The sequence below is a fragment of the Atractosteus spatula genome, chromosome 12 (genome assembly GCF_055471065.1).
Source record: "Atractosteus spatula isolate fAtrSpa1 chromosome 12, fAtrSpa1.hap1, whole genome shotgun sequence".
Taxonomy (NCBI): Eukaryota; Metazoa; Chordata; class Actinopteri; order Semionotiformes; family Lepisosteidae; genus Atractosteus; species Atractosteus spatula.
The window spans coordinates 34,268,984-34,293,048 of NC_142717.1; the positions used below are offsets into that span (position 1 = coordinate 34,268,984).

The following is a 24,065-nucleotide window of genomic DNA, read 5'->3' on the forward strand; positions in this document are numbered from 1 at the left end:
TGTTGTTTGAAATAAAGTTTATTTTAATAGAAAAAAAAATTCTTTGGACTGTGGGAAGACACCAGAGCACCTAGAGGAAACCCACATGAACACTAGGAGAACAAACTCCACACAGGTAGTAACTCAAGCAATTCGACCCTGGGCCCCAAAAGCTACAAGGCAGCACCACTGTGCCACTGTGCTGCCCAATCACAGTGAAAATTAAACTACTCACAGTGCGTTTTGTAGTGTTGCAACAAGAAAAACAAAAAGGTGAAGGAGAATTGAGCCTACATGTATGTGAATACTTGCAGTTAATCACTGTTTGCTTATAAACCATAGATAGCACTCTATTGTTAAGAGATGCTGTCACAAATCCAGGTTTAAATCTTGTTTTCTCCAAGAAAAGTGTTACCTTTCAAAACTCAGCAAATATGAATTTTGGCACATTTCAAATGTGTTTTGAAGTGAGTTGTAGCAAGTGCTATTTTTTTCTTACAAATCATTGTTGTCAGTTATATCTCTTAAAATTTGGAAAGATGCACATACAGATATGTAAACATATAAATTATACATTATTCACTGTCACATTGTGCCGAGCTTCATGAAAAAGGCACAGATTTCTATGAGATCAGTCATTTTAGTATCACGGGGTTCACCGAATTGATCAAAACAGTAGCAGATCAGGGTACGCATCCATTAAATATAAAAATAAAGACACTGAGTTTAACAATGTACACCTTTCAAACACATTTAATAATTTCCTAATTTACTTATCTATGATTTCATTGTGACATTTAGTTCACATTAATTAAAGGAATGGTATGAAAAGATCTTTTAAAGAATAAAAATGGAAAAAAGTTCACCTTTTGAAAGAAGAGTAGGTTCATTTTATGCTCCTGTTATTTTAGAAAATCTAAAGAAATTGTTTTAAACTGCAAGAATAATCATTTTAAAAATAAGGTATTTATTATGTAGAAAAAACTATTGCAGGCTACATTTCACCACTTCTGTTTTCTTTGCACAGACTATAAAACAGGCAAATAACTGTATAAATCTAGGCAATAAAAACATTAAACATGTCATCTCACTGTAAGGGCACATTTTTCCCCACTCTCAACAACAGAGACAGAATTCTAGTGTTTTCTTAAGACAGCCCCCGATCACTGATATGTGTTTTTAAATAAAACAAAATGAGATGTCACACTGTTCAGACAGCAAGGCATTATCATTTTACTTTCTTCTTGACATACAATCCAGATTAGTAAAAATAAGTAACTGAGGACAATTTATTGCAGACATCAAAGAGATGTTAAAAATATAAACATAAATAAGGATTATGGACAGCCTTCACATAGATCGAGAAATAAAACTGACCTGTTGTTCGCAAGCATTCTGGAAGAACATGACATTTGGAATCAAATGTCAGACTGCCTTTTGTCCACAAAAATATAGTGGCAGCCCATGATATCAGATGTGAATAAATATAAGTGTCTGCATTACAGACACTCTGAGCTATCATCTCTGCCCTGGGGATAAGATGCAAAAGATGTCTATGCTCTTTCTTTAGTAACTTGCAAATTTATACTCGACACTGTTAAATACATCTCAAAGCACTGAAAACAATTATGTTTTTGAATGGAATGGTTCCTAATTACGGTAGGAGCCATTCAATTATTAAAATAAGATCTTCGGAACTTTAATCACCCAATAAAGCCACTGCACCATTATCATTGAATGTATCTTGTGTGCCTAAGATGCCAGAAAAGAGGAAAATGGTTTTGATCAATTGTTTGTCATTACAGTGCCCATATCCAGCAGTCCACAATGCAGGCAGTATAGGAACTGCAGCATTTCTGAACCAAAATAAAACATTTAGCTGAATTCCTCAGTATTGTCAGTATTCCCTTTGTTGGTTACAACTAAGAAAAAATAATTAAGTTCAAAGCACCTATTTTAATATCATTTGCATTAATATTTTTAACACCAATACATTTGCAGAAATATTCTCCTGTCTAAAATGAGGGTGATAAAACATTGTAAGTTAAAACAAATATGGTTTTAAGGATCAGGCTAAAGGATCTAAGTATTCTCCAAATCCACTCTTAGCTTCATTTGGGATGTTTTTACTCTTGATTACCTAATATCTCGATAACTCTGAATAAATAACTGTCCACCCGTCCACTCTCCAATTACACTCAAGATGCTTTTATGAGCAGCCAAGTAGAGATGTGTAGTGATACCTTAAAATATATTGATTTACCAAGAATGATAAATAAATAACTTTTGTTAGGGGCTTTTATTGCTATTGAACCACAATCAGGCTCCTTGTTTATTATAGTAGTACAGCTTTGTATCACTGAAGTGTTAATCACTCTTTAATAATGCTTTAATAACAAAGAATCTCAAGACCTACACTGGAATCAAAACATCTTAGCTATTTCATATCACTTTTCTATATTCCAACTACCTTCCAATTTTTACTTTTTATGCCTGTTCTGCAGAATTATTTTTTTCTAGTATACAGATTAACATATATAATCTTTAATTTAATGCTGCATATGTTATTCCACATGAATTTATCTACATGTATTTATGACATACTACTACAACCAATCATAATGATGTGTGTATTTCAAGGATTACAACAATCCTGTTCCAGCTCTCATATTTTGTTTGCAAAGACTCCCATAAAAAACTTCCATAAAATGAGAACACTTATTGTACTATACAGGTGTAAACGGTGGCACCAGCAGGTGTCTGAGATTCACTGTTTTAGAGTTAACCACATAGTTCATCTTATATTGATAAAAAATATACCCCTGTAGAATGTGTTTTCATTGATGTTTCCATGTTATAGAATAACTATGGATACATATCATGTTAATGCAAGTCACCCACACTTTTTTAAAATAAATAGCCAGTGAAAAATAAAAAAAGGCATGTGGTTTCAGAGATTGGGCCTGTATTGATCTCTACACAATCACACATGCTTACACTGTCCCAAAACTGATCTGTAAGCAGTTAAGGGAATGAGAAGGATTCTTCATGCCATTTCCTTATAAATTACAGGCAGTATCAGGATTCCATTTGATTGTATTTCTACAAAACCTGATTAAAGGCACCAGATCTAGGCTAACCTTTGCCCATCTCGAATATAGCAGAGCAGACATCCCCCAGAGGAATACATTCAATGTCTAATTGGTTTGCTTTCTCTATCCACCTCCTCATTTTCATTTACATCCAAAGTGATAATGTATTCATAAAAATCACACCATGGCCTAACCAGTATCTGACATGGTAATGAGCAAGAGTCTGCTTAACCAGTTAGAGTATTGTACTGTACATGCTGTGATTTCTATTCCTCTACATCCCTCGCCCTGCATTGCCTATACAGATTTAGGGTCAATTCAAATACTGAAACACAGGCTTTTTCTTAATAATGTAGTAGGGGTGTGACTCACAGCTGAAGACACCTCTTGATCTAGGTGGTAAATTTGGCTTGAAGAAGAAAAAGTCATGCACATTCCAAGACAAACAAAGACTTCATTCATCCTTAACTATGAGTTCAAGGGAGTAGGAATAACACTACCTAAAAACACAGGGTATCTTAAAGGCATGGAGAACCATGACATCACTACTTTCGTATGCCGACTTCTATCCCAGAGGATTTCTCTCAGTGTTTTTTGGCAAGTGCCAGAGCAACATATTAATAGAAAATTCCTAGCTCCAAAAACATGCCAAGTAAACCTTGGATGACCCCTTTTGTGTTCCTTACTTGTCTCCAAGCAGTGCAACCTGCTGAATAAACTGCATTTTCTATCTGCAGCACAATGAAATATTAAAACCTTTTTAGAGTTTATACACATAGAATCAATAAGTGACATTTTTTTAGATTTTGTTTTCTTATAAAAAAAACTAAAATGGTCAATAATGGGGAAAAAAAGCACTGTAGTCAGATCGAGAGATTTATGCCCACTCGATGTCTTGCTTTAAAATGAGCAATTCTGGCAAACTTAATCTCCCTAGGTGTTTGGACCTACAGTAGCAATGTCACCTTTCAACAGGAGCAGAAACCTCCAATAATGCTGAAATTATAAGATAATTAAGACCTATAAGTTTTCTAATTCTTCTTATTACCACACTGTCTGCTAAATGCTTCTGATTCAGAAATAGTTGTGAAACATGAACTAGAGAACACAAATGAAAACGCCAGACAAGAACATTTAAAACTGAGAACCGGAGGCACTGCATTACTCAAAGAGTTGTAGGAGAATGCATACAGAAACAGAAGCAGAAACACTGGCTGCCTTCAAGAAATGGTGAGATGAGATCTATTCATCTGGTACCTACTGAAAAGGAAACCCAATGAGCTAGATGGACCAAATAGGCTCCTTCTGTTTGCCACTATTCTAGAATCCTAATGATTTTCTACAAGTACCTTTGGATAACAGGACTGACATAATAATAATGTAGACATTTTTGAAAAAGACAGATCAGGTATATAGACAGGGATATGAAAATAATAAACAGGCTTTTATTTTCCATTGCTAAGTCACCAAATATATTAGCAGTAGTAATATCCACGTTTGACTGATTTTGGCAAGAATGGTTGTGTCTGCTAATCACAGTTGGCACATCACTCTAAATTGTGATAGAAAAAATGCTTCAGCATACATTTTAAAATTGGGTCAGTTAAAATCTGTTATTTAACAGCCTGTTACAAAGCTAATATCAAGTTAAATGCATTTTGGGGACCAACAGAGCAGCTTCACTTTAGTGCCTTTCAAAGCACTGTGAAAGCACGTCAATTATTTTTGCTTCACAGTCAAGCAGTTTATATTTCTGATCATAAAATTGCAAAGTAAAAGTACCAAGTACATTTTATTTTTGGGCATATCCATGCATATATTTGATCATATTAGGTAAAAAACATACATTGTGTTCTATGTAGTGAGTTCAAGTAACAGTATTTATTGGAGCGCAGTAAAGTGTAAAAGTCAGTATTTGGCGATATATTTATTTCAGGCAATAACTGCACAAAGTCTGCAACTCTATAAGCTCACCAAACTCTTCGTGTAATCATTCAAGATACTCTGCCACTGTCAAGTTACATTCTTTCCTGTTCTGGGGTGTTCCAACTTTAATTTCTCAGAACTTTAACCTTTCCAACAGTTTGTAAAGTTTTAACTTTGTCCATAAAACTTGTTCTGGCCCATATTTGTAATTCCAAGTATATTCTAAAGCATGATAATATCTTAGCAGGGGTATGACCTTCTCTCAAACTGACTCATTAAGCATGTCATAGAAGTGATGCCAACTGTTGAAACTCTGGCAGTGTAGAATTCTCCTGCGGCCCATCTTTTAAGCATAGTGGAGTTCATCACTGTTTAAGAAGTTGTGCTGTGTATACTTTGAGTTAACAAGCAACTGTGATAGAATCCCAGAATGTGTACAGTAGAGCTGCACCCATCAAAGACCCAGAACTAAATTACAATATAAGAAGTGGGTGTTTGCTACAGTGAGCTTACAACTCCATTATATTACATACTGTAGATACAGGCAATGATGATGTTGCAAGCCATACAACAGAAATGATCAAGATTAAATTAGATTCGACTTGAACAATAACCAAGAGTTGCATCAAAAAAGTGTATATTGTGTTGACTATTTGAATTCAAGCATAACCATTTTTAAAACAAAATCAAATAAACTAATATGTAATTTGTTAATACAGCAAGAGCCAACTGATCAGAAACTGTTTTAACTGACATCTCTCATTTTTAGTAGTTGCAAGGGATAAAAACTGATCCGTTTAAAAATAATTTTGGGGATCTCAAAATGGATCAGCTGTCTTTGAGAACTGAACTGAAGTCAATTAAGGAGTCTATACTTTTGGGTAAATCTGCATAATGGAATGACTGGCAAGCTTCAATGGCAGTGTTCAATTAGCTCAGTTTTCTGCAGCTGCACACACAATGTTCTATTAGTACCTGCCCACAGTGGTTTTCAAGTTAACAGGCCACCTACAATCCCAAGCTATTGAGACAGAGAGCCAAAAGCAAGAAGCAAGGCAGGTTAGAACAATATGCAACCCAAATGTACACAAAACAGTCTCAGATCATGGAGTGATGTCTAATCAGCACGCCTTTAATCAGTGGAGTGGGAGCTTTCTGAAAAGGGGTAATTTAAGTAAATTTACTCTCTGTTTAACTTCCTCTTTTTTATCCTTGAGAGGGATATGTAAATCTGGGCCTTTCAAGTTTTCTAAGAAACAAAATATATACAGCAAATATGAATGAAAAGATTAAAGCAGTAGAGATAAAGTAAAGCAATTTGGACCCCATTTTTCTGCTCATCTCTGTTGTCCCATGTACTATGGTAAACGAAAGAGTGATATCGCTCGGTGACTGATATGTACAGATCTTAAATTCACTCATCGTAACAAAATATAGACCCCTCTGTGAATACACAATCTAAATGTTTCAGCTGGAGCATGAATTTATAATCCTCAAAAAAATAAACAAAAAGGAGATCCTAGCTTTTAGGAACAATTCAGCAATGAAGGTTTTAAATAATTTTATGCTGCACAGAACAGGGCATAAATTACAATAATAAATCTGAAAGTAAATACTTAAAAATGAGTTAGGTGAGAATAAAATGTAAATCTTCTAATCCCGTTTAATTTTAAATGCAATTAATCTACAATTACAGTAATTAGTATAAACACAGAAAGAAGCTAATTACTAAAAGACTGGATTTGCTAGATGTTTATTTCCTATATCTAAGGGAAGGAACATATGATTTGAAAAAAGTCTTATTTTGAAGGTTAAATATACTGTGTAGTAAAAACATTAACAACTTAAAATGAGACTGGCAAAATAGGTTTAAAGAAAAAATATGTTTTTAAAATGTTTTAAAACATTAAACTCAACTACATCATCTGCTAAACAATACTGTATATAGACAGCTGTCTGAACACATGTTTTTGGGAGAAATAATTTTAACAAATTATTATTGAAAACACAACTGAGAATGAAGCAACTTGTTTTAAAAATTAAAACAATACATTTCAGGCTTCATAATAAGAAATACAGTATAATACAGTAACAAGATCTGTTCAAATAGAAACATCCTATGAAGTTAGAGGTCGTTTTTATTTATATTATTTTTTTTTTTTAGACTCAGTGTTTTCTGATTGAGTGTTTGAGATTATGGAAGAGTTCTTCTGTAATGAACATCTGTGAACCCGTCACGGTAATATCTGTCCCTCTGTTGAGTCACTGAATTCCAGGGATATTGTAATAAATGAGCAACTTCAAATGATTACTAAGGCTTGTTAGACGTCTGTTCAGAGACCAAATGTAGAAAGAATCTGGCATCAGCCATCCAGAAAGGCTTTGTCACAAGCATTTGGCCCCCTTCTCCAAGCAAAATTCTGAAAACCTGCCACAAAGCCTTTACTTCAATGTGCATTTCTGGGCGCTCCCTGCCATGTATTTCATAATAACTGGTTTCCAGCCAGTTACATTTAAAATAGTCCTAAGCTACTGGGGCACACTGACAGTGAGGATTCCGGACTGAGAATTTCAGAATTTTTAGAACAAACTAGTTAAAATCATCACAAGTTACAGATCATGTCGTTCCTACTTGCACTACATTTTAGAATAAAACACTTCAGACACTTGACAAGATCAGAATAAGATCACTTACAGGTTGCGCATCATCAATAATGTGAGTCTAGAAAGAAAATGATCTTTTAGATCAGTTTATGCTATTTTGTGAATACATGTGTTACATAGTTCCAAGTGAGTTTCAAAGATGACAGTTTAATTATGTGCATGTAAATTTACTCCAAGGGTTTTCCAAAAATCCTAGACAGAGTACTGTATGTTACAGTCCATTATTTCTAAGTGATTTTCCTTATCACTGAACAAAAGACTGAGAAAGTCATTACTCAAAAAACCTAAACACAAAGGTGCACAATCCATGAGATTTCCCTGATGCACTCTGAGTCACATATCCCCTACCTCGGCCAATCCCGTAGAATCTGATGTTTCTGTGCTGCCTTCTGGGAGCTCCTGACTTCAGCAAGGTTGTGGCTTAGCCTGGATTTAAACCAGTAGTATGCAGGCTGTTTAACAGATCCTGGTGAACCTCTCTGGAGTTCAAGATGCCCAGTTTTTATTTTCCACTGAACAAAACAATTATCACAACACTCTTAGTATATATAAGTATGTGTAACTTCAGTATAATGTCTCAATCCACAGAAATACAACAGCATCTTGTAGCGCAGAAATGGCCTATCTAAGGGGGCTTCTTCTGTGGTCTTTGGCATGCTTGAATATATGAACCAAACCCTGGTCCTAAAAAACATCATTGTGGAGACTGTTCAGTGTTCTTTTCATTTTGATTGATGGGTCTTGTTCTACACCATCTGGCTACAGAGAGATCACATTAATCATATCCTGAACTAAGAAAAAAGGTGTAGGCTGAGTTGTTTAATATGCATCTGTATACAATATTGCCTATTGGCACCTCATCCCTTCATTCCCTCCAAACCCAATAAGAGACTGCCACAGTCAAGACAGCAGAGTATACGTATCTGATCTGTAGAAATGCAAATGATGCTGCACATCAGAAATAGTTGTCTTGCACAAAAGTGGGTAAATTTGAGGCAATTATGTTTTTCAGTTGCTCTTCCAACCATAGTACTGTTCAATAAGGTTTAAATGGTGAAACTGTTTTGCTGAATAATAAATTGAGCCTTCTAGCCTGGCAGAATATTTAAGTTAGACAATACATGCACAGACTACTGATTGCAGAAATTTAGAAAAAAGCTGAGAAAAAAAACATTAAAATTTAAATTCCATAATGGAGGAAGGATTCTTCTTACCAGAATGTTTGTAATTATTCTTCACTGTGTGTAGTAGGAGAGTGTAATTACTTCATTCAGTGTGCAGGATATTAGCATAGCTGAGAGAGCAATTTATTTGTAACTGCGGCTGACATGTCTGTGTATTATTGCAAAGATGAGTTATTTCTGCTACATCTGGCATCTACACTCCATCTAGGTTTGCCCAAGGCCTGAGCATTTCTATAATATGCTAATTCATTTTTTAATGTTTTTTTTCTGTTCCTTTCATTTGTGCACACAAGGTGCTAAAAACGTCTTTCCTGTAAACAAAAGTAATTGTTCCAAAGGCATGTAATTCTATGTTACATAAAGAAGAAATCAATCATTTATAAAATAACTCCTTTTATCAAGGATTTTAAATATTCAGAGCAAACTTTAGGCAATTTAGGCATATTTTTATAGGGTTTTGAAATTTAGTAATTCAGGTGATTTGTAAGTTTTAGGTTATGCAAAATTGACATGAAAATAAATAGTGTGCTGTATCTCAAGTCAAGGCCTTCATCTGAAAAGTAGTAAGAGGACATCACACATAATAAACATACTAAGCAATAAATTCATAAAGTGTGAATTATGCAAGCCTAGCATACTAACTTAACTGTACCTAATATTAGTGGGAAAGGGTACACATTCCACTTGCAAGCTGTTCTAAATGTAAAGATTTAATTGAATGGCATATGCAGACAGAGGCATTGAAGTCTTTCAGCCAGATCTGAACAGATTACAGAAGCTAAGTAAGACTAGGCCTGGTCAATACTTGAGTGAGAGACCTCCAAGAAAAACTAGCTTGCTAATGCAATCAGTGTCAGGGGACCTGTTAAATTCCACCTTTCCCTCTGGACCAGAAGTTCCACATTCCCCACTATGGTGAATGAGGACACTGTACTAAAAGAAATGTCAAATCTTAGGATGAGACAATAAACTCAGCTCCTGACTACTTGGTCATTAAAGATCCCATTGCAGGAAGAGCAGTGCTATTAACCCCAGTGTCCTGCGTAAATTAAACAGTGGACTAGCATTACAAGGGCTACCTAAAGTTCCCTCCTAATTTAATTGGTGAAGCAATTTCTCAGTTCATAATCTGATTTCCTGTGAAGTGGCACCACTGGCGAATAATGGCTGTTACACAGGTGGGTGTACCACAGCAATGGTGGATGATATACTGTAGGCTTATCTCCTGTATGCAAAGCCCTTTGTGATCCTCTGGGATGAAAAGTACAATATAATGCAAGCAATTCATTATTGTATATTATTATACAAGGTGAGGGGCAAGATATAAACCAATAAAATTGGTTTTACTGCAAAGCACAAATAAAAAAAAAATCAAATTGACAGTTTCTAAAGGGCAAGCAGAAACTTAGTGCTCTTAAAAATGCCTTACAAAACCGAAAATCCCTGTTGATAAAACCAAGGTGTTTGTAGTCTGCTGCAGAGTTTACAAAATATGTTTCTGGCAACAGTAAAGCACTGATGTGTTAACAAGGAATTGTGCCAGCATGTTTCAGATCCTGTATTCTGATCCTGATCCCATATTTTAATCCTGTGTTTTATACCAAAAGAGAGAGCTCTTCTTCTGGTAGAGGGAAAGAAATAATCAGATTTATAGCACAGAGGGGAAGAAAGTGACAAGAAAGTAAAGTTGTGTGTTACTAAAATGTACATACAAGAAACAAAAACAAGAAAAAGAAAACCTTTTTTAAAAAGACAAAAATTAATATAGTCACAGATCTACCAAAAAAGGTAGAATTTCAAAGGTATGGGCAGTCATAGAGATGGTTTAATATTATATATTATATATATTTTTTCTTGCTTTTTTGTTTCCCAGGAAAGAGCCGTAAATGTTTAAACAAGCCCTCTTAGGTTTGAACGTTTGTTAAAGCTCCGGCTTTCAGATCTCTGTGGACTTTATTATATGGTTCTATAGCCTGAGATAATCTGTGCAGTAAAAAGATGTGTCACTTGCTATGAATTACAAATTACACAGCAAGGTCTCTCGATTGCTATGGTTTTATTCTGCCTAATGTATCACAAAAGCGGTGCATGGAAATCTCTGATTGATGTTTCTCCTTTTTTACTAAGTACCCTTATTGCATGCCAGGTTTTCTTTGTATGTCCGAGTGTGGTTTTGCATTGGCCATCTGCATTGAAGCATTTAGTGCCCACTCGGCATGGGTAACTGGAATAGACCGAGGCATAAGCAGTGGCATAAGGACATCTAGATGTTGTATGGGGAGCCAAGCTGAAGAACTTGTCTCTCTCATTAAAGAGGACAGCAGCTGATGAGGCAAGGACAAATAAAGCCAAGTCCCCTCCTAGTTTACAGAAAACTCAAGGACATCTTCATCAACAGGAGATCTGGAGCTCTAGTCATATGGGGGAAATGTACAAATATACTGTACATATGCAAAGCATCAAGAAGTTCTTTCAGTGTTTAAAACTTAAGGGAGGTTTTCTCATTTAAAAAAGGTAATGTGAACACTATTCACAACATGTCACTATTAAGCAATGTAACTGTGGCAGATAAGTTGATACTGTAGATACTCTTCTGCAATATTTTAAGAGTTAAGCAATTCTAAAATCCAATTTCTTAGTTGCTTCAAAGCATCAAAATTAAATATCCAGCTCTTTACAATTTTCGGTAGTCATATCTATCATCAGAAAGCCACATATTCTTTGTCAGGGTAGCAGAAACCTGAAGTCTACCCCCAAAACATGAGGTGCTACGTACATGTAGGACTACAGCAACCTAAAAAGGATGCCAGTTAATCTCAGGATACACACAAACACAGAGTTACCAAATCACCTTGTCTTTGGAAGGTTTGATGAAACTGGAGCACCTCGTGAAAACCCATGAAAATAAGAGGAGAATATGAAATCTTTATACAGAAGTTACCCCAAACTGGGATTGAACCCAAAACCCAAAAGCTGTGAGGTAGCAGTGCTAGCTACCACTCCACTGTGACATCTTCTTGCACAGTTCTCCTCCGTTCAAACTGTACTATAATATTGAAAAGTTTCTGATATGAAAGAATAATGATTGATGGGTTAAGATCACTAGAACAGGGTATAAATATTATAAAATTATAATTTATAATATATAAAAGCTTGCTGAAAATAAAACTTTAAAAATAATTTCTGGTGCCTTAGAACTATGATAGTTGATTGTATACAGAATGAGAACAATTTTAAATTATTTGGAAGTGCATTTCAGTGTCCTTTAGTTAACTTGAAAAAATGCTTGATTATTTATGTACAATTCTGTTTTTGTGTACTGTTTTTCAGCAACTAAAAGCTGGTAACAAGAAACATTAAAAAGTCTAAGCATTTGTTTCCAACTGTTGTCTGTTTTTTATGTACTACAAAATGTATGTTTGTTGTGATAGATTTGTATTTGTTATTGCAAGGAACTGAAAACACATAAAAAACATAAAACATTGAAAATAATCCACAACTTGGTCTCCTTATATCAGTAGTATTCTTATTATAAACATATAGTAAAGAAGGGGACAAACACTGTGACAATGCAAAGCAATAGAAGATACACATCTACAATTTTTAACATTAAATTGCAAATGTATTGGAAATCATTTGCACACTCAGTTATTTTATGTTAACTTCTATTAAAAGGAGAACAAGGAAAGAAACCTGCATTTTATAGGAACAGTTTTATAGAAATGAATATGCTTGTTAAATGCAGTTCAATTATTAATCTTTTCTGAAGTAATCTACACAATGATGATTTTATGTCCATATAAAACAGCATATGCAATCATAATTGAGTACATGGAAAGTATACACACCCAATCAAGCTTTATACAGGAAACAATAATACAAAGACCTAGAATTATGTTGCTATGTTGTTAATTTGTCAATTAACAAAATGTGTACCAATCAACAAAAGCATTTAATTTTCTCAATCATTTAATGTGATTAAAAGAAAATAGAAAAAAATCTCCATTTGGGAACACTTTTTATAGAAGAAAGGCCTACTGTTATGATTTTAGTGTCTGCCAACAGATGCAATTTGATATCCAGGAACATTTATCACTGCAAATTCACTAGGTCTGATCTTTCAAGCCTCTGTCTAAATTAAACCAAATTATAAAGTGAAAGCAACATATTCATAGCATGATTTGGTTTGATTTGTACAGCAGGAAGCAGATTTACTCTATTCCAACCAGAAATGAGAGACATGATACATAACTAAGGCTTCAATTTGCAATGATTGAAAAAGCCTTTGTTTCAATAAAATACCAATTTGAAGTCCCCAACTATCAAACAACATAGTGCATGATTATGACACACATGCCAGAATGAGAGAGAAGAAAAGTTTGTACCTTTCCCTTTGAAATACAGTATATACTGTCAAGAAATCTACCATTGGTCCATATGTAAGTCCCATACGTATATTACAAAACATAGTGTAATCAAATGGAGGACTGGTGGAACTGTCACAACAACTTCACAGGCAACCCAGAAGAGTTGATTAGGTTCACTGCCCAAAGTGAAACCCCTGCAGTGGTCAGCTAATTGTGTTACTACTTTGTCAAAGCTGAGTTATGACATAGTCCACACTCAGTTCAGTGAAGTCTACACTACAGCATTTAGTCTGCACTCAGAATAAGTTCTTATTTCTAAAATAGAAGAACTGGTGAACACGATTAAACTGAAATCAAAGAGTTATCACAACTAACACTGAAAAGGCACTTTATAAACAATAATTAACCATAGACTAAGAAGAGAAAATGGTTTTATTGAGTCACCTCTTTACACCTCCAGTACTGCTTTTGAAAAGCAAACATGTTAACTGGAACAGGAACTGTCCTTGGAAAACTGTTAATCAAGTGCTATCAAAATCTAAATCCCCAGCAGTGCATGCAAACACAATGATGGAACTGAATCTTCTCTGTCTCTTGCATTTGTCTCTTGAAAAGGTTATAACAAGCACTTGGATGAGAATAACCTATTATTGAATGAAAAAAATCCATCACCTCTGAAATATCAAATGCAGCATTGAAATGCACTGGTAATCAGACTCATGCTTGGGTGTTTGAATTTCTGCCAGCAGGTAATCAATTGGAGACCTAGAGACTCAGGTGAGACTTATTAATGGTTGAATAGCTCCTGTTAGTAGCCTGATTAGTTCAGAGCAGATTTAGTGGAGACCTGATTGCTTACATGAGATCGTTGGCACAGCTAAACAATGTGCTGCTGCCTCCAAAATGGTATCCCCCCAAGCAACATCAACAAAATAGGATTTACAATGATTCATGCATATTTGTATACCAGGTATAATAAGACATATTGGAGCTGCTTCTCAGTGATAAGCTTACCTAGAGATATGTCCTGAAAAAAACAGTTACATATAATTATTTAAATGCAATTTAACACAGTAGTTCTCAAAAGTTATTTTTGACCTAGTGTACAATTTGCCCTTGATTCCCTGAATGTAAGAACAAAACTTTAAAGGTTTTGTTTTAGGAAGAGACAAATGCTAAAATATAGCTAGAGGAATTCAAAATCATGCTCTTTCAGCTAGATAAATACTAGATTAAAATACTTAATTTAATTTTGGATTTAGCACATGTTGGCATTATGAACAAGCAATCTCACAGGCCAGTTTTTTTCTGATGATTATTTTGAGGAACATTTATACTGTATGATTTAATATATTACTGCTGTGTCTTTGAAAGCATATAAAGCTCAGTTTTACATCATATTAGAAATAAGAGATTAAATGTGTTTTTTATTTCATGATTCCAATGTCTGAATACAACTAACACCTTCCTGCAAGTACAATTCCTTCCCTAAAAGACATGACCGATGTTTTTTTTTAGCTATATCCAAAAAGAAAGATATAAGTAAAGGAAATCAAGTCACCGGTGAACATCATAATAATAATCGCAGTTCCCAGTCCCATTTATATGGTACTTGTCATCACAAAGACTCTCAAAGCACTTTACACACAGAAAGTGAGAAACTGCTGCATCATTTAAATTAAGGGGGCAGTTTGGGGAGGCCAGACTCCCCAGGGTGTATTTTAGCCAGGATATTCGGGTTTAAACCCTTAGGCTTTTGCAAAAATGTACTGGGATCTTTAACGATCAGTCAGTCAGGAGTTCAGTTTAATGCCTCATTTAAAGGAAGGCACCGCCAAAATCACAGTGTCCCCTCTCTGCATATAAGGACATTGATTTTGAAATTCTGGCACAGAGGGAAGAGTGCCACCTACTGTATTGATTCTCCATGGCTGTCCTATTTTTTTTGGCTGTCTCCTGTCTGGGTCCAGTTCAGGCCCATGAAACCTTCAGGACATTCCCAAGGACTGAATCTGTTATCTTGATGCAACTCTTTAACTCCATAAATTATTTCTCCATTTGGATCTGAACGTGTGTGGGAGGAATTTGTGCCAAGAACAGTTTACGCCTGTATTCAGTGAATTTCTATTAATTAGAAAAAATGAAGTAGATTGGAAAAAAGACACGTTTCCAAGGAATAAAAGAGCTGAAAGGAAGTGGGGGTTGAAACAAAGAAAAACAAATAAATGAAAACATATTCAATGTATATTAGAACATTCAGAATGCAGGAGAAAAAGTGACTATGTTTTGCAGACAGTTTTCTCCTTCTGTCCTCCTCCTGTCGATTATTTGAGACATTCTTTGCTTGCACCTGGTGCTCTTGTTAAATGATGACGCTAATCTTGGCCTTTCACAGCAACAGGAATGGATCAAGTTGTCTGACCTCACTATGGCTCAAAGAATGTTGGCTCGTAATTGTGAATCTCTGCATTCGTTTCCCTGGCATCACTAGATCCTGGCTTTTCCTGACATTATTTATATATGTAGATTTTTACCCCCACATCCGTGATGCGGGTGGGAGGATGGGTGGAGGCAGAGTGCTGCTGCTGATCAGGCTTTTACTGCTACTTGTCGTCTACTTTTTGATTTCAAGATTTCAATTCTGGGATCCTCTGATGAGAAACCTGGAGAGGCGTAACGATAATGGGGATGGGAGGTTTTTTGTGTGCTGAGGAAAATGTTTTCATACTGTATTTGTCATGTTCACTTTCTTTCATGAAGCATGTAAAATTACAAATCCCCTTTCACAGAAAAGAAAGCAAGAGAAACTACTGAGTTTCGGCTTATCTGTGTAATTTAATATTTCACTGTGTCATTGTGCTGTTATCAACACAATTTAACAAGTAGCATCCTTAGTTCACCAGTATTGATCAGAATTTCTCCTGACATTTACAATATTAGGGCAAGTAAAAACTGACATGGTACAGTATGTGTGTGCATAAGACTATCCAATGTATTAGTCTTATGAGATGAGATAATGGAAGTTATCTAAGAACAAACCTGGTATCTTCATAGAAAGTATGCTCATAGAGTAAAATGTTTCACTATCTTCTTACCTAAAAGACTACTAATACATTTACTTTTTGCTTTTCTAGAGTCTATATTTTAAAGTTCTAACATATTAGATTCAATTAAATTATAGCATTGAACAATAATAGTAATCACACTAAGAACAGCTTAAATTACTGTTATGAAATTTATGCTTAATGTGCATCCAATGCATACCAACAAGAGCAGGAAACAAAGAGAAGAAAAAAAGACCCTAAATCATATCAATATATTCAATATTCACTCCTAAATAATTATTAAAAGTAGAAGGTATTCAACCTAACAAATGAATAAAGACAGATTATTTAATGAGTGCTTATTTATTATTCCTCATGCCACATTTTAGGCAGTGTTCATCAAGTCTTGTGATAATTAAAGGCTCCCCAGTTTTCTACTTAGAAGAACAGACCTCCCTTAACTCAGTTAGCTCTATTGATATCATCGAGCTGCGTGCTGAAAGGACGCCCGGGTGTCATTAGAGCACTCAGGAGACGTTCTAGAATAAGCCTAGTCTGATTAGAAGCCATGAAACCATGGAATTCACTGCTTTGATTCTGATCCTGTATTTATTCTCACAGTTGGACATCATTTTTAAGCAGTGTTGTTTAATTTAATGCTGTTTTTCTTTAATGCTGTCTATTTAAATATACTGAGAGTTCTGATTATCTAAGCATATCTTTTAGTTGCAGAGAACTTCTTTAGAGCTAAGGAGTACTGACAGAAATATTTGTTCTAAGTGGCTTAGATTCATTTTTTGTTCTTTGAGAACATTACAATTTCAATATTTCTGTGTGCAAAAATATATTATTAATGACTACCACACAAAAGTTAATAAAACAATAGACCCTTAGATTATGGGATTCGACTCTTCCTGCTCTTATGTTAGCTTGCTGATTAGTAAATAAAAAACTCTGCTGATTATTTAACAAAAAATAATTTATCCCAAGATTTAAAGCACTATTATAACATCTGCTATCGGACATCTTATATTACCAATGAAAATTAACCAGAAAATTCCCATAAATGAAGATGATTCAAACCATAGCTCATCTTGAAAAAGGGCAGAATTTGTAAAGAGCATTTTTTTCCTTGTTGTGAACTTTTACAAACAGACAACCCAAGCACATGAAGAAGAGCTAAATCAATACTAATGCTTAAATTTGCTTCAAAGTAAAAAAAAAAAGTCTTAACACTTCTGAAAAAGTTACAATCCACGGCATAAGCTAAGTTAATCACCAGAGGCGTTTCTAACTCTGTTATTACCATACACTTCACCACACATAGGTGGCATGGGTAGAGAAAGGACAGTAAAGATCTGCTGGATTTTTAAGTGCCCCTTTAAGTTTACATTTCAATATTGAAACAGCACGGGTAAAATACTATTTTAGAACTGCACATCTCATATTAACAACTATAGCAAAAAATATTGCCATCCTTGCTCAATTGTTGCATAATCTCTGACAAGCAGAAGAATTGATTAAAGTCAGCCTTGTAACGACCAAGTAAGACTTCATAGATTTAAATCACCCTGAGTTAACTCAGCGAAGTACTTTTTAAGGCAATCTATGAATGAACTCTTTCTGTTGTGTGGGCATAATAATATTTTTCTGGTTATAATACCTTTTTAAAGAGCTTCATTCCATTTTTGGGCAATTCAACTTGCACTGATTACACCACAAAACAGTAATTAGTTCAAAAGATGTAGGAATACTATGAAATTGTTGAACAGACTGAATTGGGGAACAACTCACTAGAATGACAATAGATTTTTATAGGATGAAAATGTATCCAATAGTGTTCACCAGTGCTGAAATTTAATAATGTAATTAAAATGAGCTAAGGTGATCATCATAAAATAAAACCAAAAATAATTTTGGATAATTTATATTCTGTTTAAACCCTGGCATGATAACACAAAAAATAAAGTAATGACTTAATTTTGGTCACCTATATTAATAAATGTATATAGCAAAAGTTCTTAGAAAGGGGGATTTATTTCCATCATATAATTAGCTTGACATATGGTAAGTTTGCAACATATAGTTCAGACACATACTGTATACAGTATGTAATGTACCTATAACCCATAAAAACTAAAAATTAGAAATAGATGGCGTCACCTTCTCCTTTCAAATTGGGCTCATCGAAACCAACAAAGGCAATCGCTGTTTTAGAGAGGAGTGTTTTCCTACATACTGTTCATGCATTTAAAGCAAGTTATCAAACCTTGAGCTGCTGCTTGGATCAGTGAGGAAGTGCGTGGCGGTAAAAACTCAACTTTAATGTTGATGCATAATTTTTAATGTTAGATTTTGCTCTTTAAAGAGTCCAAATGTCAAGCTTCACAATTTATTAATTATGTAAGTGAAGAGCAATGTATATAGAGGTGACTTACTGTATAATAGGACTGTCTGAATTGCTTTTAAATGGCTATTTAAACAGATTCTTAATCATCCTGGCAATTTTAATTCAGATCAAACACAAAGATCCTGGTAATATAATGAAATATCAAGATTCTATTTTTGTTATCCCAATGAACAATCCAACTGAAATAATCAACAAACTTACTGTATCAGCTCATTATTGAAAATGTAAAGATAAAGATAAACATACACAAATGCTCAATAAGCAACTGATACAGAACTTGCAGAGACTATAAGTTTGTGCAATGCATTAAATCTTCATTGTACACCAGGTTTTAAGGCCAGAGAATTCTTTGGAGTTTCAACTAAATGCTATTTTCCACCATCAATGACACTGTCATTTTGTTTTGCTCAATAACTGACACAGCTATGCAGACCTTTTCTTCTGCCATATCCTTCACTTTGTATTAGTGTTATTTTAATAGAAGACTAAAAACAAAAAAGCCTTTTGTGGAAAACATGTTTTTGTTGAAGCTTCTCTTGTTAAGAGGAGGCAGTTTACCACTTTGTACTGAGCTGTACAAAACACAGCAACAAAGCCAAGCAGCATTAAAAACAGGAATTCAGTACTACTGTTTAACCAGGATATTTGAATTAATTCTATACATTTATTTCTTTCCTCTTGCACACATAATAAAAGGGATTCAATATACTGTACATAAAATAAGGAACAAATTCAAACAGAACAATTTAAAAGTAATTTCACAACAAAGCAATAATTCCTGAACAATTTTCTCTGACTACGCATATAAACAAAAACATTTTTTTTATTCTGCTATACCACTATGAAGATCCTTGAAAAGCCCTCACTCAGAATGATTAGCAGTGCTTAACTGTAAGGACTCCCAAGCTTTAGTAACCAAGCTTTAGTAATTAAATTTCAGTTGAAAGAATATACATACAAGCATAAGCAATTGTAATGTCTTACCTTATGATCATAAGGGTTATATGAATGGAACAGTTGAGAGAGTTCTTTTGTCCTTTGCTTTTTCTGTAAAAAACAACAGAATGTTAACACATTTCTAAATATGGGTTTGAAACAGTTAGTGAAAAGTCTTTACATATTTTCCTCCTTCAACATTTACCCTGATATAGACCGCATATTTTCAGATGATAAAACCAATGTTGCACATATACTTAAGCAGTGCAAGCCATACAAACATACACTATTCTGATAGTTCAGACACTTTATAAATAAAATAAACATGTACGTATATGAGTCTTAGCAAATTAGGTTCATCTTAAATTATCCAGTGTGGATATCAGTCACCATCACAAAAAATGGTATAGATTGTGAAAAAGAAATGCCATGGCTGTTAAGTATAACCTGTTATATATAACCTGCTGATTGAATTAATTATTTTTGAATATATTGTTTCAATTAATAAAAATAAATGAGATAGATGGACCAGAAACTCCAGTTCTGTGAAACAAGTACATGGCACATATGTTAGGATTTTAAAACTACAAGATATGCTGCTACCAGAAGTGGATATACAGTACATTGTAGGAACAATACTGTTGACCCATTATCTGTCTGGGAAGTTAAAGCACAAGTCCACAAAATCTAGGACCACAGTGGATCTCGCAGTAGGTGACTGAATCAATTATCAATTAATCTAACAATTAAATAGCTGAAAGGGAACAGATTATATTGTGTAGTGCTTGATTGGTCTGGGTTGTATATATCAGCTAGCTGAATTCTGGATGCTGCTTATTTATATTTTATTCTTGGATCCCATGCTGATTAAAAAAGTAACTGACAAAAAAATGCATTTTATTTAAGACAAATGAGATTTGATATTCTTCAAAGCCACAAAACAAAACTCCAGTCCTACTAATGATTTCCATCAACCCCCTGTGACTGTAATCTTCTCATCATTACTAAACCATTGTTCAGCTACGGCACTTATCCATCACATTTACTGATCATAGCTCCTGATGTGCAGAAATGAATGAAGCACCTGTAGTTACCAACTCTGAAGGCAAAGATCCTTGGTGGACACCTCTGCCTCACTGTACTCAGATACAGTGATAGATACAGTATACTCAGATACTCAGAAGTTTCACTACACATATTGAACTGGTGCTGGAAAATGGGTATGTTACAGTGCATGCATTTTAAAGACCCAGTTTTATCAACCAGCCCACCAGTCATTTTATCTCAAAGAAGAGAAAGTGAGTTGAAAAGGAGGTTATAGGGGCAGTGCTAAAAAGAAAACCTTAAGAGAATGCATTTATTATTCTTCAAATCATATACTGTCATTGTGAAAAAACAGTTCTAGAAATTTGATGAGAAAGATGAACCTCTGTGTGACCTTTCGAGACTCAATATGTCACCCTATTAGACCTGAAACTAGGGAGATTGCCCCAGCTTGAGAAAATCCAACAAAAAATATTGATAACCCAAATAACTACTTCGTATTAGGAAATGCAGCCTCAGTCCCCATATTTTTTCAAGGGCACTGCAGACAATGAAGCCCTTGTAAGCCTCCTGGACATGGAAAACCCTGGCAGGTTCTATCTGCCAAATAAATAAAAAAATGTTTTCATTGTGTTTAGAGTTTGTTTCGATCAAAGAAATAAATGGAGCAATATTTATTTTCAGTCTCCTGGACTGCTGTGATCCTACAACCCTCTTACTCTTTTTGCCAGTGAATGATATAGTCTTTGCCATTACTGCACCTTCTATATTGTGAACATTGATTTTGCTGTTCAAAGGCCTCAGGCTAGCAACATCACATGCATTTGGTAAATGCACTGCAGTCAGTGGGGGAATTGGCAACAAATATACAAAAAAGTTTTATTAAGAAGTGGTCATAGGTTCAAAATGGTAATACATGATTTCTAAGGGTTAAGGTACTCCTCAAAACAACTTTTAAGACATGCTCCTGATTTTAGTGGGATGATGTTTATGCACAACATTACATTTTAATCTCAGAAATCTTTCTTCTCAAACCCAGATCAAAGATTTTCAATTTAATACAGACGTTTTGATTTCAGAGTATACCACACTGATCATAACTTTTTATTTGTTTGTAATCATATCCGGTTGTGACTAAAATGAGTAACTACACATTGGTAATAATGTGAAAATGGGGGGCAGCACACTGCCGCAGTGGTTAGCACTGTTGCCTTGCAGTGTTGGGGCACTGGGATTAGTTCTGGACTTTGGGTGCTATCTGTGTGGGGTTTGTACGCTCTCCCTGTGTTTGTGTGGTTTTCCTCTAGGTGCTTCATTTTTCACTCACAGTAAAAAATTGTGCTGGTAGGTTAGTTGGCTTCCGGGAAAACTGGCCCTAGCCTGAATGTGTGCGTGTGTGTCTGTGTTTCTGCGTATCTCTCTGTCTGTCCTACAACGGACTGGAATCCCCTCCAGGACATATTCTGTCTTGTACCCACGATTTGCCAGAATAGGTTCCAGTTCCCCGGCAACCCTGAATTGGAAGATTCAGTTAGAAAATGGATGGATGTGACAATGTGTAATTCTGGTCTCATGGTGTATACAATCTCTGCACCCTTATACAATGTACATCTGTCAAAGTACCTATGATGAATGAGCACACCTTTCATCTTCCCATTTGCCACATTGTGAGGAGGAGTCAAGTAAGATGAATCAATAGAAATCTGGCTTTAGGCTATTAGAAGCATAAACATTATTTACTATGTAATAGATACTTTTAGTTTAACTGAGAGGACAAATGTTAATTTATCCTAGGTTAAAAAAAAAAAACCTTTCACAATTTAAAGTAAATCCATCTTAAAGTCCCCAAGTGAAAATGCCATGTACAGTAAAACAGCACAGTACTGTAATAATAATGTTTACGTTTTCTTTTGCTCTGTTACTGACTGGCAGTGGCCATCTGTTATACAGCGGAACCCTGGGTAGCACCCAGGAACCCACTGCAGACCCACACGACAAACCACAAAGTGCTCAAACCAATCTGCAACAAGCATGTGAGTTGTCCATTACTGTTATACTCCCAAAGCGCTAAATGAGTGCCATTGGGACACAGAAATGGTATACTGAACTCCCTGCAGGAAGTCCTTGAGTAATAAGAGTAATAACCAGGCTGGCAGATTTGCTGATGCATTATTTAGTGCAGTAAACAACAGTGTCTTAAGGTTCATTTATAATTTCTCCAGCACTCTTCCACACAGTCTTACGTTGAAGCCTGCATCAAAATGAGGAGAGGGCTGCAGAGTGATATTATAGATTTTATGCCATTGACAGTATAGGCAGCCTGAAGGCAGCTAATTCATCTGCAGTTTATACAGTTATGCAAGTTGTAACATTTTCTAAAGCAACAATCATAAAACTACTCAAAATTCAGAAGAGAAGACCATTTTACATAATTACCTTGAGTATAAAAATAGGGATAAGGATGCATTGTAGTTTAGAATGAAAGAATCTATTTTTCTAAAATACTGAACCACCTAGGAGGAACCTCCCTTTTACTCATTTCTTAATTCCTAGCTTTTTAAATGCCACAGTTCATATTCTGTTACTCCACAGCAGGGAGGACTGGTAACAATCAACCTCTGATCCCTCTGCCACACTTGAATTTGGTTGAAACGAATTCCCTTGTAGATACACAGTCAATACTGTCAATTAAACATACAGAAAGCAAGCAGCGTATCAGTCAACTGGACAAACCACCATATTGTGAAGTTTAAATTGCCAGGGCCCATGTACCATGCAGAAGAGTAAACTGAAGATTTAAAACTGAAGACTGCATCTTTATCCCCAATTGGTAAGAGGTGTGTGCTTTTAATATGAAGAGATCAACAATGTATACACAATCGTTAAATAAAGGTTTTCAGTCAAGACCTGACCTCAAGAAAAATTAACAAAACAACGATGATGGAAATCTCTTAAAGCTTTTTGTACATTATACAGAATGTTTATTTCTACAACTAGCTATTCCAAACCTAATGTTTTTAACAATGTAGTGTTCAATTAAAATTTCAAATTTCTCTCTCTCCATGCTGAGTACTGCTATTTAATGGTTTGCCTCTTCATTTAAACAAACTAAAACATAAGACTTCGTTCAACTTGTGACTTTCAGGGGAAACAGGGAGATGTAGAGAGCATTTCTACTGTATTATCACAAGAAAAATATTGTCTGGGAATTTTTCAGAAAGCTCTCAGATAGTTAAATGTATTAAGCCTTAACAAGGGGATTTAAACCAGGAGTGTTAAACATATGGCCCGTGGGTCGGATAATGCCCCCAGTCTCATGTTTGGCCCGTGTGGCAGGTTTGGTCAGAGCCTTGGTTGGAATTCAACTGATGCATTGTCTAAGCTTGCATAACGCACATACCAAGTAGGTGTGCTCGGTG

General features: G+C 35.1%; 1 protein-coding gene across 1 annotated transcript in view; it reads right to left on the minus strand.

Annotated features, from left to right (window-relative positions):
• Positions 1-24,065, minus strand: part of cdkal1 (CDKAL1 threonylcarbamoyladenosine tRNA methylthiotransferase) — a 406,686-nt gene that overhangs the window by 76,146 nt on the left and 306,475 nt on the right. The window contains exon 12 of the mRNA XM_088929462.1: positions 19,651-19,713. Within this exon, the coding sequence (XP_088785588.1) occupies positions 19,651-19,713 (63 nt within the window). The remainder of the gene's footprint in view (positions 1-19,650; positions 19,714-24,065) is intronic.